This window comes from Desmodus rotundus, chromosome 7 (genome assembly GCF_022682495.2).
Source record: "Desmodus rotundus isolate HL8 chromosome 7, HLdesRot8A.1, whole genome shotgun sequence".
NCBI classification, from domain to species: domain Eukaryota; kingdom Metazoa; phylum Chordata; class Mammalia; order Chiroptera; family Phyllostomidae; genus Desmodus; species Desmodus rotundus.
In genome coordinates this window covers 11,016,618-11,030,140 of record NC_071393.1, presented here as the reverse complement: position 1 = coordinate 11,030,140, position 13,523 = coordinate 11,016,618, and the positions used below count along the sequence as shown (strand labels likewise).

Here is a 13,523-nt window from a genome sequence, read left to right as displayed (position 1 = left end):
TCTTAACTCAGAAGTCACGCTAGCGAGGCCTTCCCTGCCCACCCTATTTAAAGTTTCAAACCTAATCTCTTCATTTCCTGCCCTTTCCCTTAGCTCTTTCTATTAATAAACCATATATTTAACTTTTCTTGTTTATTGTCAGTCTCCCTCTTTTTCAGCGTAAAGCCCGTTTTATTCACATTTATTGCCTCTCCGTACCTGGAACAGTCTAGATATAGTAGAAAAGCAGCTATTTGTTGTTGAACGAAAGCCGACAAGGTACAGAGAAACAAGGACTTTCCATATGCTGCTATCAGAGTAACTTGGTCCAGCCCTTCTGGAAGTAGTTGTGCAGTATGTAAGTGTCTCAAAATTGTGCTTGCCCTTTGACCCAGCATTTCTGCTTCTAGGTATTTATAACATAAGGAAGTAATTAAGGATGTGCTGGAAGATACAGCTACAGTGGAATGCTTTTAAAACTCTTGAACTCTGACATACTGGAAGGAATGTAGATTGTTTTTGAAATGTGGCAAGAACTATTTTGCAGAGTTGTTCAGAAATGACCTTCGTTTCTATCATGATACCTTAGCATTTTAAAATATTGTTTTGTTACTGAGTTCTCTAACTAACTTTTTTCCTCAGCAAAACTAAAACTTACCTATATGATTTTTTCCACAGGTCCCTTAATATGGACTTTGAAAATCAAGATAAAGAGAAAGACAGTAGCAATTCTTCCGGGTCTTTCAATGGCAACAGCAGCAATAATAGTAAGGCACTTTATGTCAATTAACTTCATACATGTAATTGTTTTGACTCTATAACCCCAGCTAATTCACTGGGTTCAAAATTTATGTGGTGTAATAGAATCTATTCTGTCCAACTTGTTAAATTCTTTGTTTTGAATCTGAACTACTGATTCTTTGTGTACTGCTTTTAAGTCATGCCTTAAAAGCTTGCTACTGAGGGTTCTTTATAGTATCTGCCTGTTTATGACTTCATTTAAGTACTTGTCGAGGCTGATCATTTTATATGTGTTGATCATAAATTAATTCATTCAGTGACTTAAAGATAACTGCTTGAAGTACTTGCAAAACTAAGTGCTATATCTCTACTGATAATTAGAATTTACAAGAACACGTTTAAAAAAACAAAAGTGTGCTATATGGCAAATAATTCAGCAGCATTATTCATAATAGCCAAAAAGTAGAAGCAACTCAAAGATCCCTAAGCTAGCGAATGAATAAACAAATAGGGTCTGTCTACATATGGAATGCTGTTCAGCATTACAGAGAGTGAGGTACATGCCGTGACACAGACAAGCCTTAAAGTACTGGGTTAAGTAAAGAAGGCAGACAGGAAAGAATACATGTTGTATGAATCCATTTACGTGAAATTTCCCAAAAGGCAAATACATAGAGAGAGATTAGTGGTTGGCCGGGCCTAGGGATGGGAAGAAGAATTAAGTATAAATGGGCAGGAGGGAATCTTTTCAAGGTGATGGTTTCACACTTGGTAAATTTGCCACCAAAAAATTATTGAATTATCCACTTAGAATGGGTGAATTTTATATATTATACCTCAATATAGTTATAAAAATTTGGTAGTGCTTATTATAAAAAGAGAATTAAATTAGAAACAAGGAGAATTGCTTTGAATTAAGAGATTGATATTGGATACTTACTACACACTTGGCAATCTGTTAGGTATATTGAAAGATGCAAAAGTACAAGAGCTGGTTCCAAGCTGTCACATGGGCAGTGTGACCAAAATACTTTCCGAGGTGTTCATAAACCGCTAAGACAGACATAAAAAGTATCACTTCCCATCCTACTCCTACAGGAGATACCTTAACATAGCCTCAGAACCCTTCTGAGCAGCATCTACTCTCAGCAGGTCAGAGTCAGCACTACCGATGAAGTCATTTCGACATCCATGTGCAAAGAGAAAAGAGAAAAAGCAAGTCAGGGTGAGCAATGGAGGGTCAGGTTAGTAAGGGACTTTGTTTCCTAGAGAAGGTGGAGTTTGACTTGAGACAGTGAACTTGGATTGGTGGAGAATTCATCATTCCAGGTGGGAAGAACGTAGTAACAGACACAGAGGGGAGAACGAGCGTGCCTTTAGAGTGGGCATCGCCCCCAAACATGGAGGACACACTCGGCATCTAATGTAAAATTAGATGGAATATCATGGAGGATCTTGGAAGTTAAATTGGCGATCACTTAATATCTGTTTCATTTTCCCTGGTTATTATATTATCCCATCAGTGAAACTGTACTTGCCCAGCTTTCACCCAGTTAAATGTGTTGTCTCCAGCAGTGTTAGTGGGCATGATAGATGCAGTAAGTAGAATCAGTTAAATAATGAGTTTTTTCTTAAACTTAGGACGTAGGACCTTGTATGAGGTAAAATACTATACCTGTGGATTACCGGCACCAGGTAAAACCCAGTGTCAGGATCTGATTTTCAAGTTAAATTATTGCACAGCAGTTTATTGTCTATCAAAATTTTAAGCCAAATCACTTTATACTCTTTAAAAAAATTTTTTTTAAATTTATTTTTAGAGAGAAGGGAGTGGAGGGAGAGAAACATCAATGTGTGAGAGAAACACATTGATCCGCTGCCTCTTGCACACCCCAGCCAGGGACCTGGTCCGCAACTCTGGCATGTGCCCTGACCAGGAATTGTACCTGTGACCTTTTGGTTTGCGGGATGAAGCCCAACCCACTGAGCCATACCAGTCAGGCAAATCACTTTATACTCTTGATTCCTTTAAAAGTTCCGTGTTATATTGCATGTACACAAATGATGTACTTAAACCAGATTATAAATCTCTTATATATACTACATCACAGAAACCTAAGAGAAATACAAGTAAGTATAGTTTTATCCTCAAATAAGTGGTTGAGTCAGTCCATGAAGTGGAAGTTACCTGGAACATCACTTTTTAAATTTCTCTTTCTTAATCAGTGTATAAAGAATACTAGTCCTGGCTAGTGTGGATTGAGCGCTGGCCTGCAAATGAAAGGGTCGCTAGTTTGATTCCCAGTCAGGGCACATGCCTGGGTTTTGGGCCAGGTCCCCAGTGGGAGGCGCACGAGAGGCAACTGATTGATGTATCTCATACATCAATGTTTCTCTCCCTCTCTTCCTCCCTTTTCCTCTCACTAAAAATAAATAATTTTTTAAAAGAGTACTATGTGATTATTTAAATGGGTATTTCCTAAAATCTCCCTCCCATGCTGTGCTGAATTATCCTCAACAAATATATTTCTTCAGTGCCTAATCTGGGCCATGGATACCAACAAGCTAAGCACAGATTAGGCTGAATGCAGTTCACTCCCATATAATCAGGATCAACATAACGAAGGAGAAGGCCGCGTTGCGGAGGTCAGTACTTGATCATGGAACAAGATACCACTCCAGATCGAAGGGATGGCAGGGAGAAGGGGATGCATTTATCAAAAATCAAAGAAATAGCCTGAAAGATGGACAGGGAAATACAAGAGATTGTGTAGGTGCTAAAGAGATTGAAGTCCTCGATGATCGCATTTCTAGGAATAGGGGGAAAGTTCTAAGAAAAGGGAGTATGAATTTTGGGAGTATGAAAAGGGAGTATGTTAAGATTTTGGCAAGACTGTTTTGACCTGATTGAAGGAGAAAGTGAGTAGGAGAGAGAGATCTCTTAAAGGTTGCAGTTGCCTGCTCCCAAAACAAGTAAGAATCAAGACATGAAAATGAGTGAACTACAGCTATTCGTAAGAGCACATTGTTGAGTGAAAGAAGCCAGACAGAAAAAAACTAAATACTACATAATTTCATGTGTATAGTGAGTTTAAAAAAACAGGCAAAATAAATTCATATTAGTATTTTAAAGTGCATACTTGGATAAAAAAACATATAAAGTAAAGCAAAGAAGTATAATAAAAGGCGGCTAACCCTTTGGAGCAGGGTGTGGGCCCGTACTGGTCCAGGCCTGTTAGGAATGGGGCCACACAGCAGGAGGTGAGCTTGAATGTAATGCATTTGAATCATGGCAAAACCATCCACCCACCACCCACCACCCACCCCGTCGTGGAAAAATTGTCTTCCATGAAAACCAGTCCCTGGTGCCAAAAAGGTTGGGGACCACTGCTTTGGAGGAAAGAGAGGAAGTAGTGACTAGGAGGGACACAACAGAGACTTCTGAGGTTGGCAAGGTTCTGTGTCTCGACCTGGGTGGTATTAGCTACGTCATGAATCACCGCGCCCTACACCTGTCTCACATACTTCTCCGTACGTGCACTGTGTTTCACCCTGGCAGGAGTCCGGGCACAGAGGGGTCCCTCGAAGTCCTCTTTGATTTTCTCTGATCTTGCTCGAACTTCCGTTTCATCACTGCATCTGCCCCAAGAAATCCACACACAGAGATTTTAACCCTGGCATATCAGTCCTTCGTTTAATTTGTATTAAGTGGTTTTGTTAAAGCTCCCCCAACCCCCCCATCACATAACATTTGGAAGTCCTTTACTGCGTTTCCCATATAATTTTTTGAACTACGAAGATTGACAGAGATGTACAGTTGAAGTTCTCTTTACTAATAGAGATACAGTTATTTCCCCACCTAGATTCTAAACTTTGTAGGATCTGGAAGTGACTTTTAAAAATTCCTCATGTTGCCGACTGTATAATAGGTGTTCAGTCAAATACTTGGTTAAAAGCATGCCTCTCTCATGAGGGTACAAAATCAGTACTTTCTTAACAATTATCAGCAACACCGGTGTATTGTCCAGTGTCTGTTTCATGGCCATATAATTAGTTTGTAGCCACGCCCAGTGAATGCTGCAAATAGTGTCTCTGTACATAATTTTTAATTCTGTCATAATGCCTTTTCCTTATGTTGATTTTGGCCTTAAAGATCGTGCAGCTGCACTGAAGTTCTCCCAATTATGGCTGCTCTGTTGGCTTTGCTTTTTTTTTAAGTCACTGGATTTTGGCTAAAATTTCTAATTAATAGTTCCTCCCCTTCAGGACCATTTTCCCCAGACCCCTAGGACGTGCAGTGTTGAAGTTGTGTGCGTTGGTTTAGGTAGCATATTGCAGGCCTTGTGACATCGCTGTCTGGTGAGCTCTGTCCGGCACCGGTCTGTAAAACTAACGGAAGCCGTAATATCCCTGGTTTAAAACCTGTGCTTTCAGAAAACAAGTCTGTGTGTTCCGTCTCATATTCTAGAAGGGGTCTTTGTATTCCACTCTACGTTTTGGTTGGAGAGTGAATTTCTAACATTCAGACTTATTGTAAACAAATGCAGTGTAATTAATCTGCAGGCTCTGATGCTTCGTTTTACAGGAGAGGGGGTGTATTTTAACATTTACAGAGTTTTTTAAAAGCTTTGTTTCTTAACCATGTGATAAAAATCACTCATTTGAAAAATCATTATTTTCTGGTGTGAAAGGCACCTGAAATTCTGCAGTTCCCTCTAGTTCTTCTTTGAACTATTGTAGAACTCTCAGAAACGAAGTGAGCCCCGATTGGCGGAGCTCATTTGGTTGGGTGTCGTCCTGCAAAGTGAAAGGTTCAGTTCCTGGTCAGGGCCCATGCCTCAGTTGGGGCACAGAAGGCACGTACGAGAGGCAACTGATCATCGGTGTTTTTCTCCCTCTCTTACCTCCCTGTGTCCTCTTCTGTCTAAAAATAAAGTCTTTTAAAAAAACTAAGAGAAATTGAGAGATTTCATAGTTTTGTCTCATAAATGTCCATAGGACTCTGTAAGGTAAGACACACACACACACACACACAACCCATGACTCAGGGCCACGCTGTACGGGTCTCTCTGAGATTCGGGGCAGGCCTCTCTCAGACCGTCTGTCTGTCTGGACCTGTAGATTGTTGTTCCGGAGTTGAATTGCCCCATTCCTGAGAGAGTAATTCGACCCATCTACCCAGCCAGTGAGAAGCAACTTTTGTATTGTAAAAATATTTAATATTTCACCAAAATTTCTAAATAGCTCCTTCGGGGACAGGTAAATTTAAATACTGAAGAGCAAGTTGTAAATGTTGGTTCACGATTGCAGTCTTTTGTGTCTGGCTGTGTTCATCTTGGCTGCATATTTTATTCCTAGCCTTCATTTAGTGGAGAGGCTTTTACTAGTACTATTTCTTTATACTAAAAACACATTTGTTATGGTAAATAACTGATAAGCTTGGGGGTGCAGCTCTGATTGTCATCTGTATACTGCACTGTGTGCTCGTCACACAGGCACCGGGTCTCCTTCCGTCACTGTACCTGTGACCCAGTCACCCTCTTCCTCCTCTCCCCACCCCGCTTTCCCGCAGGTAACCCCGATACTGTTGTCTGTGTGTAGGAGTGGTTGTTTTTGTTTGTTCGCTTGTCGCTTTCTGTTTTAATTCCCACGTGTGAGTAAAATCATACGGTCTCGCCCTTCCCTGTCTGACGTATTCCACGTAGCACATGGGACCCCGAAGGTCTACCCACGCTGCTGCAGATGGCAGCGTTTGCTCCTTCCTTACGGCTGTGTATTAGTGCCACATCGTCTTCATCCAGTCACCCCCCGGAGGACACTTCCCTTGTCTCCATGTCTTGGCTGTTGTGCACAGTGCTGCACTAAACAGGGGTACATACATCTTTACATACATGTTTTCAGGGTTTTCGGGTAGTTACCCAGAAGAGGAATTGCTGGGTACTACAGTAGCGCCAGTCTTAATATTTTGAGGGGCCTCCATAAAGTTTTCCATAGTGGCTGTAGCAATTTATATTCCCACCAGTGGTGTATGAGGGTTCCTTTTTCTCCACATCCTCTCCAATATTATTTCTTGTCTTTTTTTTTGTTTGTTTTAAAGATTTTATTTATTTTTGGACAAAGGGAAAGGGAGGGAGAAAGAGAGGAAGAGATACATCAGTGTGTGGTTGCCTCTCATGCACTCCTGCTGGGGACCTGGCCCACCCAGGCATGTGCCCTGACTGGGGATCGAACCAGGGACCCTTTGGTTCACAGGCTGGCGCTCAGTTCACTGAGCCACACCAGCCAGGGCTAGTTCTGGTCTTGTTGATAATAGGCATTCTAGCAGGTGTGAGGTGATAGGTATCTCATTGTGGTTTTGATGTGCATTTCCCTTCTAGCTTGTGAAGTTGAGCATCTTTTCATGGATCTGTGGGCTATCTTGTCCTCCTTGTAAAAACTGTCTGTTCAGGTTGTCTACCCATGTTTGGTTTTTTTACTTTTTTTGTTATTGAATTGTGTGAGTTCTTTATATAATTTGGATATCTATCCCTTATCATAGGTATCACTTGCAAATATCTTCTCCCATTCAGTTGGTTGCCTTTCTGTTGATGACTTCTTTTGCTGTGCATAAACATTTTAGCTTGTTGTAGCCTCACTCATTCATCCTTGCTTTTATTTCCCTTGCCTTGAGATCAGGTTCACAAAACCTGAGGCCAAGGTCCATAAGTTTAGTGCCTATGTTTTCTTCTGTGTATTTTATTGTTTTGGGTCTTATATTCAAGTATTTAATTACTTTTTAGTTAATTTTTGTGTTACGGTGTCAGCAGTCTAGTTTCTCGGTATTGCTTGTGACTTCCCAATTTTCCCAACACCATTTATTAAAGAAGCTGTTCATTCTCCATTGTACATTTTTGGCACCTTTGTCAAGTTTGTTGGCCATATATGTGTGGGTTTATTTCTGGGCTCTCTATTCTGTTCCAGTGGTCTGTGTGTCAAAAGACTCCAAACAGCCAAAGCAATCCTGAGTGGGGAGGAAAAAAGACCCCCCAGAGGTATCATACATACTTCCTGGCTTCAAATTATTCTACAAATCTACAATTATCAAAACAGTATGGTATTGGCAAAAAAGAAATAGACACACGGCTAATGAAAATTTCTTCTTTAGTTCCGCTCATGCACTTAATGATATCTCAGCAGGGTTCATTGGAAGCAGATCACACACAAGATAAAATTAGTGGTCTGTTCATTCAGTGGTTATCATGTTTACCTTTTCCACCAAATATTCTATTGATGTTTCTCAACACTGGGTGTAAAATAAAATTGTTTGGAGAGTTTTTAGCTGGGTCTACTAATCCCCCGAGATTTCATTTTAATTAATCTGGGGTTGGGCCTGGGCATTGTAATTTTTTAAGCTCCCCAGGTGATTGTGATGAGCAGCCAAGAATGGAGAGCCACCATGCTAAATGCTATTCGTTCCTTAAGATGTTCCCGTAATTTTTCTGATTTGCTGTTTTCAGATGTTTTGTTCTTCCCCTTCCCCCACCCCCAAAGTCAGTCCTCAACTATTAGCCACAGTGGGGAAGAATGAACGTAGGTACAGTAAATCCCCAGATGATGAGCAGTAATTTCAGTCCATGGCTTTAAACTACCTCTTTTACCAGGCCTACACACAAGACCACAAATGTACTCAAATAGATTAATCTGAATTTTTACTACCTTTGAATGTTCTTGATTTTGTTTGTTTTGGGTTAGCCCCTGTTATCCAGGTGGTTAGCACCTCAATTCAACAAGTATTTTTTGAGTAGCTACTATAATGAAGGCACTGTGAGGAGAGCAAGGAGTTCATCATCTCATTGTGAAAGAAAGATTTAGGGGCCTAGGTAGTCTGTGTGTTACATGCTAACCCCTGGAACTGTTTGCATTCCGGTGAATCAGTGTATCTACAGTACGCGGCATGGTGCTCGTTACACAAGTGGTTGATACACCCCCTTTTCTCTCTCGCAGGTATCCAAACCATTGACTCTACCCAGGCCCTGTTCCTTCCAATCGGAGCATCTGTCTCTCTCCTAGTAATGTTCTTCTTCTTTGACTCAGTTCAAGTAGTTTTTACAATATGTACCGCAGGTAAGTGAATTTCTCTATTCCTAACATTAACCTAAAAGGAAACGTGCTCTCCTTTTTTTATCATTTTAAAAAGATTTGTACATCGTGCCATCTATCAAGTTTTTCTTCACAAGTTTGGCTTCCCCTCCCCTCACCCTTCTTGAGCCACTGGCACACATGCCAACATAATCAGAGCCAGGGGCTTGAGAACGCAGGAGCTCTGGGACACCCCCGTAGGGCCACTTCGGCTGTAGGTCACCAGAAGTGCAGTTGGGGAGCGTGGTCATCGGAAACCCTACTTATGTTTCCACTGATAGAAACATTGATAGCTAATCGCGATGAGTCAGCTATCAGCTCTCTGCTCAGCTCTTAAGCTGAGCAATGACGGAAATGTATAATGTGCGAACACACTGCTAGACGTGGTGGGAGACGGTGCCCTGGCCCGTTGTCAGCCTTTCCTTGCTGCGATGCAAGAGGGAGGAGAAACTGCCTGTGCTTCCTCCTCCTTCAAATCGGTTTCTTAAAGAGGGTACCTGGGCAGTGCTACAGGCGGGTATTTTTCTTCTCTGGTTAATTTGATTGTATCCACTTCGAGAAGAGTATTCTAGGAAGTGATGGTTTCCATAAGTCATGCCATTTTTTTTAATAATGTTTAAAAAAAGCCACAACAAAATTTAACCATGCATTTTTTTTTTCTGTAGTTCTTGCAACGATAGCTTTTGCTTTTCTTCTTCTCCCGATGTGCCAGTATTTAACAAGACCCTGTTCACCTCAGAACAAGTAAGGAGTTGGCAATTTCCTCTAAACTATAAACTTACATGTTTTTCTTTCACGCTTGTTAGCATTATTAGGAGTCTAAACTTCCTGTTTTGACTGGAGCACCAAAAATGCCCGAAAACTGGGAAGTGAGGTGTTTGATTTTTGAAACTGGAAGATAGTATTTCCTTTTGTACCTTTTCATAGCAGACGAAATATAAACCAATCTTAGGAAGTCAGAGTCATTGTATTTGCTTCCTGCTTAGATTATTGAAAGATGAGACGTTTCCTTTGAACGCAGGGCTTTCATTCCTCTACTAGTGAGTTAATAGGGTGTGAAAAGAGAGGTTGCCTCAGACATTGTTTACCTTTCATCTTTGGTAACCTGGAACCTAAACCAGTCGCTTGGGTTTAATCCCAGGGCTCACACCTTACCTCCTAAAGCCCTCGCTCCGCTCCGTGGAGACAAGTCTGTTGCTAGCGGAGAAGCTGTACGCACTTAGGAGGCCAGTCACTGGGGGCAGCTGATTTTCCCAGGAATTAGTGATAAGCAAATGGATTTACTATCTTATAAGTATTTATTCTTCTTTGCTAAATGAATTATTAATTTTCCTCAGCGTTTTCCTCATAGGAATAGGATTTCCCCTATACTTAGAATCTCCAAAGATTGATATTGCCACTTCAAACTTCTAAACACCTGTGTGGATAATTTGGGATAAAAAGTACATTATCAAATGGGCTCAGAAGTATAATCATCTGAGCTCTGTGTAGTCTACTGTGAAGAGGTTTGGGTGTTTTTTATGTCTGGGTACCCAGGTGATTGCCTGATGAACTCAGTCACGACGAGCCACGGAGAGTGTGGTCACTGAATAAAATGCATCGCCCGTTAGCCCAGTAAGTGTCCCGTGTTTTCCAGGATCTCCTTTGGTTGCTGTGGGCGTTTCACTGCTGCGGAGCTGCTGTCATTCTCTCTGTCCGTCATGCTCGTCCTCATCTGGGTCCTCACCGGCCACTGGCTCCTCATGGATGGTGAGTAACTGATGTGTGAAAAGTCAGAGTTCTGATGTCATCTGGAAGTAGTTAAGTTTCGCGGTCCTCCCTCTGATCTCTCTGCGTTAGTCGTACTACTTCTGATTACCCTGAGTGTTAGGTATCCAGAGATGGTGTTATGTATCACTGAGTTTATTATTTTCACTCACATTTTTAAGATATTTTTAATGAGAGCTTTTCTGAGATAGAATGCACACACCACATACAGTGTACCTGACAGCGTACAGCTCAGTGGGTGCAGTACCCTCGCAGAGCTGCACCGCCATCGCCACCGCCAGTTGTAGTGCACGTCTGTCCCCCACCCTCAAACCTCACAGCCGCCAACAGCCACTCCCCCGGCCCCCCGCCCAGGCCCAGGCATCCACCAATCTACTTCCTGTCTCTGAATTTGCTGCTTCTGGACAATTCAAAACCCAGGATATTCTGCTCCTGGTCAAATTGGATGGAATTTAACAAAAAGGATTTTAAACTTTTTTCCCTGCAAACCAGAATCAATAACGTAGTTTTAATAAAGAAGAAATTTTAAACCCTAAGGAAAGCTAAAAAAAACCCTTATCCTTCTGTTTCAAGAGATTATTTTTCTCATTGAGTTAACCAGTGGGAGAATTTAAAATTTATATTCATCAAGATAATTAGTGAAAAACTCTTAAGAAGCTGCATCTTATTAGGGAACAAACTGTAGAATGGATTGCAAGCTCTGTAAAATTATATTTAAATGGTTTCTTTTTTTTAATCTTTACCCGAGGACATGCTCATTGACCCTAGAGAGAGGGGGGAAGGGAGGTGGGGAGAGAGGGAGAAAAACATCAAAACATCAATGTGAGAGAGAAACATCTATCGGTTGCCTCTTACACACACCGTGACCAGGGACCAAACCTGCACCCTAGGCGTGTGCCCTGACTGGGAAGCTAACCTGCAGCCTGGTTTATGGGACGAAGTTCCAACCAAGCCACACTGGCCAAGGTGGTATTTGTTACTTTAATCAAAGGTAAAACATATTGAAAAAGCACTTAAAAACATACGAAACATGGTGTCCTTGTTTTTAAATATATTTTTTGGTGGAGAATAAATACATCAGCGGTTATGTGGAGAGGAGGGCGTGACTATAAAGAAACGACACCAGGATTTTATGGGGCGACCCAGCTTTTCCATACACCGAGGGCGGTGGTGGCTCCACAGGTCTGTCAGAATTCATAGAACTGTACGTCAAAGAACAACTCTCGATTTTACTGCTCGAGAGCCTTAACAATTTTAAACATATTTACAACTTCGGATATGTCATTTGTTTTTATACATTTGTCGTCGTAGTTGTTGTTCAGTGCTGTTTTGGAGTGCCTGCCATGTACCACGTAGTCCGAGTCAAAAGCAGTTCCTTGCTGCTGCAGATCTGGGTGGCCCTTGGACTCACGTACAGACCTTTCCTGACTCAGAACAGGAGGCAGTGTGCACGTCACCCGGGTCTGGACCCTGCAGTGACTCACCTTCGCTGATCCTGACGGCTTCGGTCTTATTTTAGCATCGTACATTGCCTTATAAAAAAATGCACTGTGATCGTGTGCTTCAGGACTTGAGCGCACACTGGGTATATAAGCATTTTGAGGTACAGTATTTAAAATTTGTAAGTGGTTGTCTGTACTGCTAAATTTTCTAAATCAAGTATGAATGCTTTTGGTACTTACGAATTGGTGTTACGTACTTCAGTGCTTCTGGAGATTGATAGAGTTGAAAACAGACATTACATCTGAAGTCACCCAAGTTGCTTGCCCAGCTTGTGGTAGAAGGGTAAGGCCTATTTTATATATACTTGTTACTGAGAGTGATAGAGTGGTAGGTATGTGTGACCTTTCCTGAGATGAACTTTTGGTTTTTGTGGCAGAATGATTTAACTAAAAATAGCACAGGTATAAGTTGGGCACACTTAGCTCCACCTGCACAAGTGTTGGGTGAAGTGAGACAAGGTGCTGCGTATTTAACTAGAGTAAATATAAAATAATCACCAGACCAGGACTGTTTGGTCTCCATGCTAGCGGACTCCCAGTCCATATGGTGGCAGATGATGCTTAAAGGACCTTGAAGTCTCTTAGTGCCTGGTGTTCTGAGGTTCTCTGTAACCCCACTACTAACTTCCATGGCTCCACTTTCATGGAACTCTTCATTCGTGTGTCCAGGCACACATGACTATTTACAGGTTTCACTAAGGGTTTTAAGTTTACTAAACTGCTTACCCAAAAAAGATCAGATATCTCTCAAAAACAACAAGCAGTCTGTTCTTTCTGCTCTTATCCCTACCTACCCAAGCATTGTGTAGGGGAAAAAATACCCATTTACTAGCAGTGTGTCACTAAAACAGAAAAGGTTGGCAAGTGGACGATGACGTTCTCTTCAAGGTAAACTGATTCTTAACAGCCCGAAACATATTTTAGAGCAAGTCAGAATTTTCTCCGTTGTATGTACTTCTGCAGGTGGGGGGTGGGAGTGTGCTGCTTAGACTTACTGAAGGAAAAGTGGGATAAGCAGCTCTCCGTAAGATGGACGGAGGTACCGAAGGGTGCATTCCACTACAGCATTCTTTACAGAAACTATAGAGTCGATAGAAAATTGGCAACAAGGGACAGACTGTTTTCCCAGTGACCACTACCCAAAATACATTTCCATTTTAAAATCAGCTAGTGATTGAAATTTCTTTGACTGTTCAGTGAGGTTCCCATAAACCTTAACTGGTCCTAACTAGGAGACTTTCACATCACTTTCTGTCATTATTACGTCCCGGTGTTTATCTGTCCAAGGATATCTTCTTCCCACCAGTCTGCACTGGGTAAACCGTCCTCGTGAACAAGTAGAGCCCTCCCTCAGAAAAAGGAGGGAGCGCCTTTGCGCTTTTCCGTTGTTCGTTTTTCAGATGGTGGTTGATGTGT

The 13,523-nt window shown here is 41.7% G+C and overlaps 1 protein-coding gene across 2 annotated transcripts in view; it reads left to right on the top strand.

Moving 5' to 3' along the window:
- The window catches only part of SPPL3 (signal peptide peptidase like 3), a 71,200-nt gene that overhangs the window by 42,883 nt on the left and 14,794 nt on the right, over window positions 1-13,523 (top strand). For both annotated transcript variants that reach the window (XM_053927922.2, XM_024566726.4), the window contains exons 3-6: window positions 658-746; window positions 8,704-8,823; window positions 9,504-9,582; window positions 10,475-10,587. In XM_053927922.2, coding sequence (XP_053783897.1) covers window positions 658-746; window positions 8,704-8,823; window positions 9,504-9,582; window positions 10,475-10,587 — 401 coding nt within the window. The remainder of the gene's footprint in view (window positions 1-657; window positions 747-8,703; window positions 8,824-9,503; window positions 9,583-10,474; window positions 10,588-13,523) is intronic.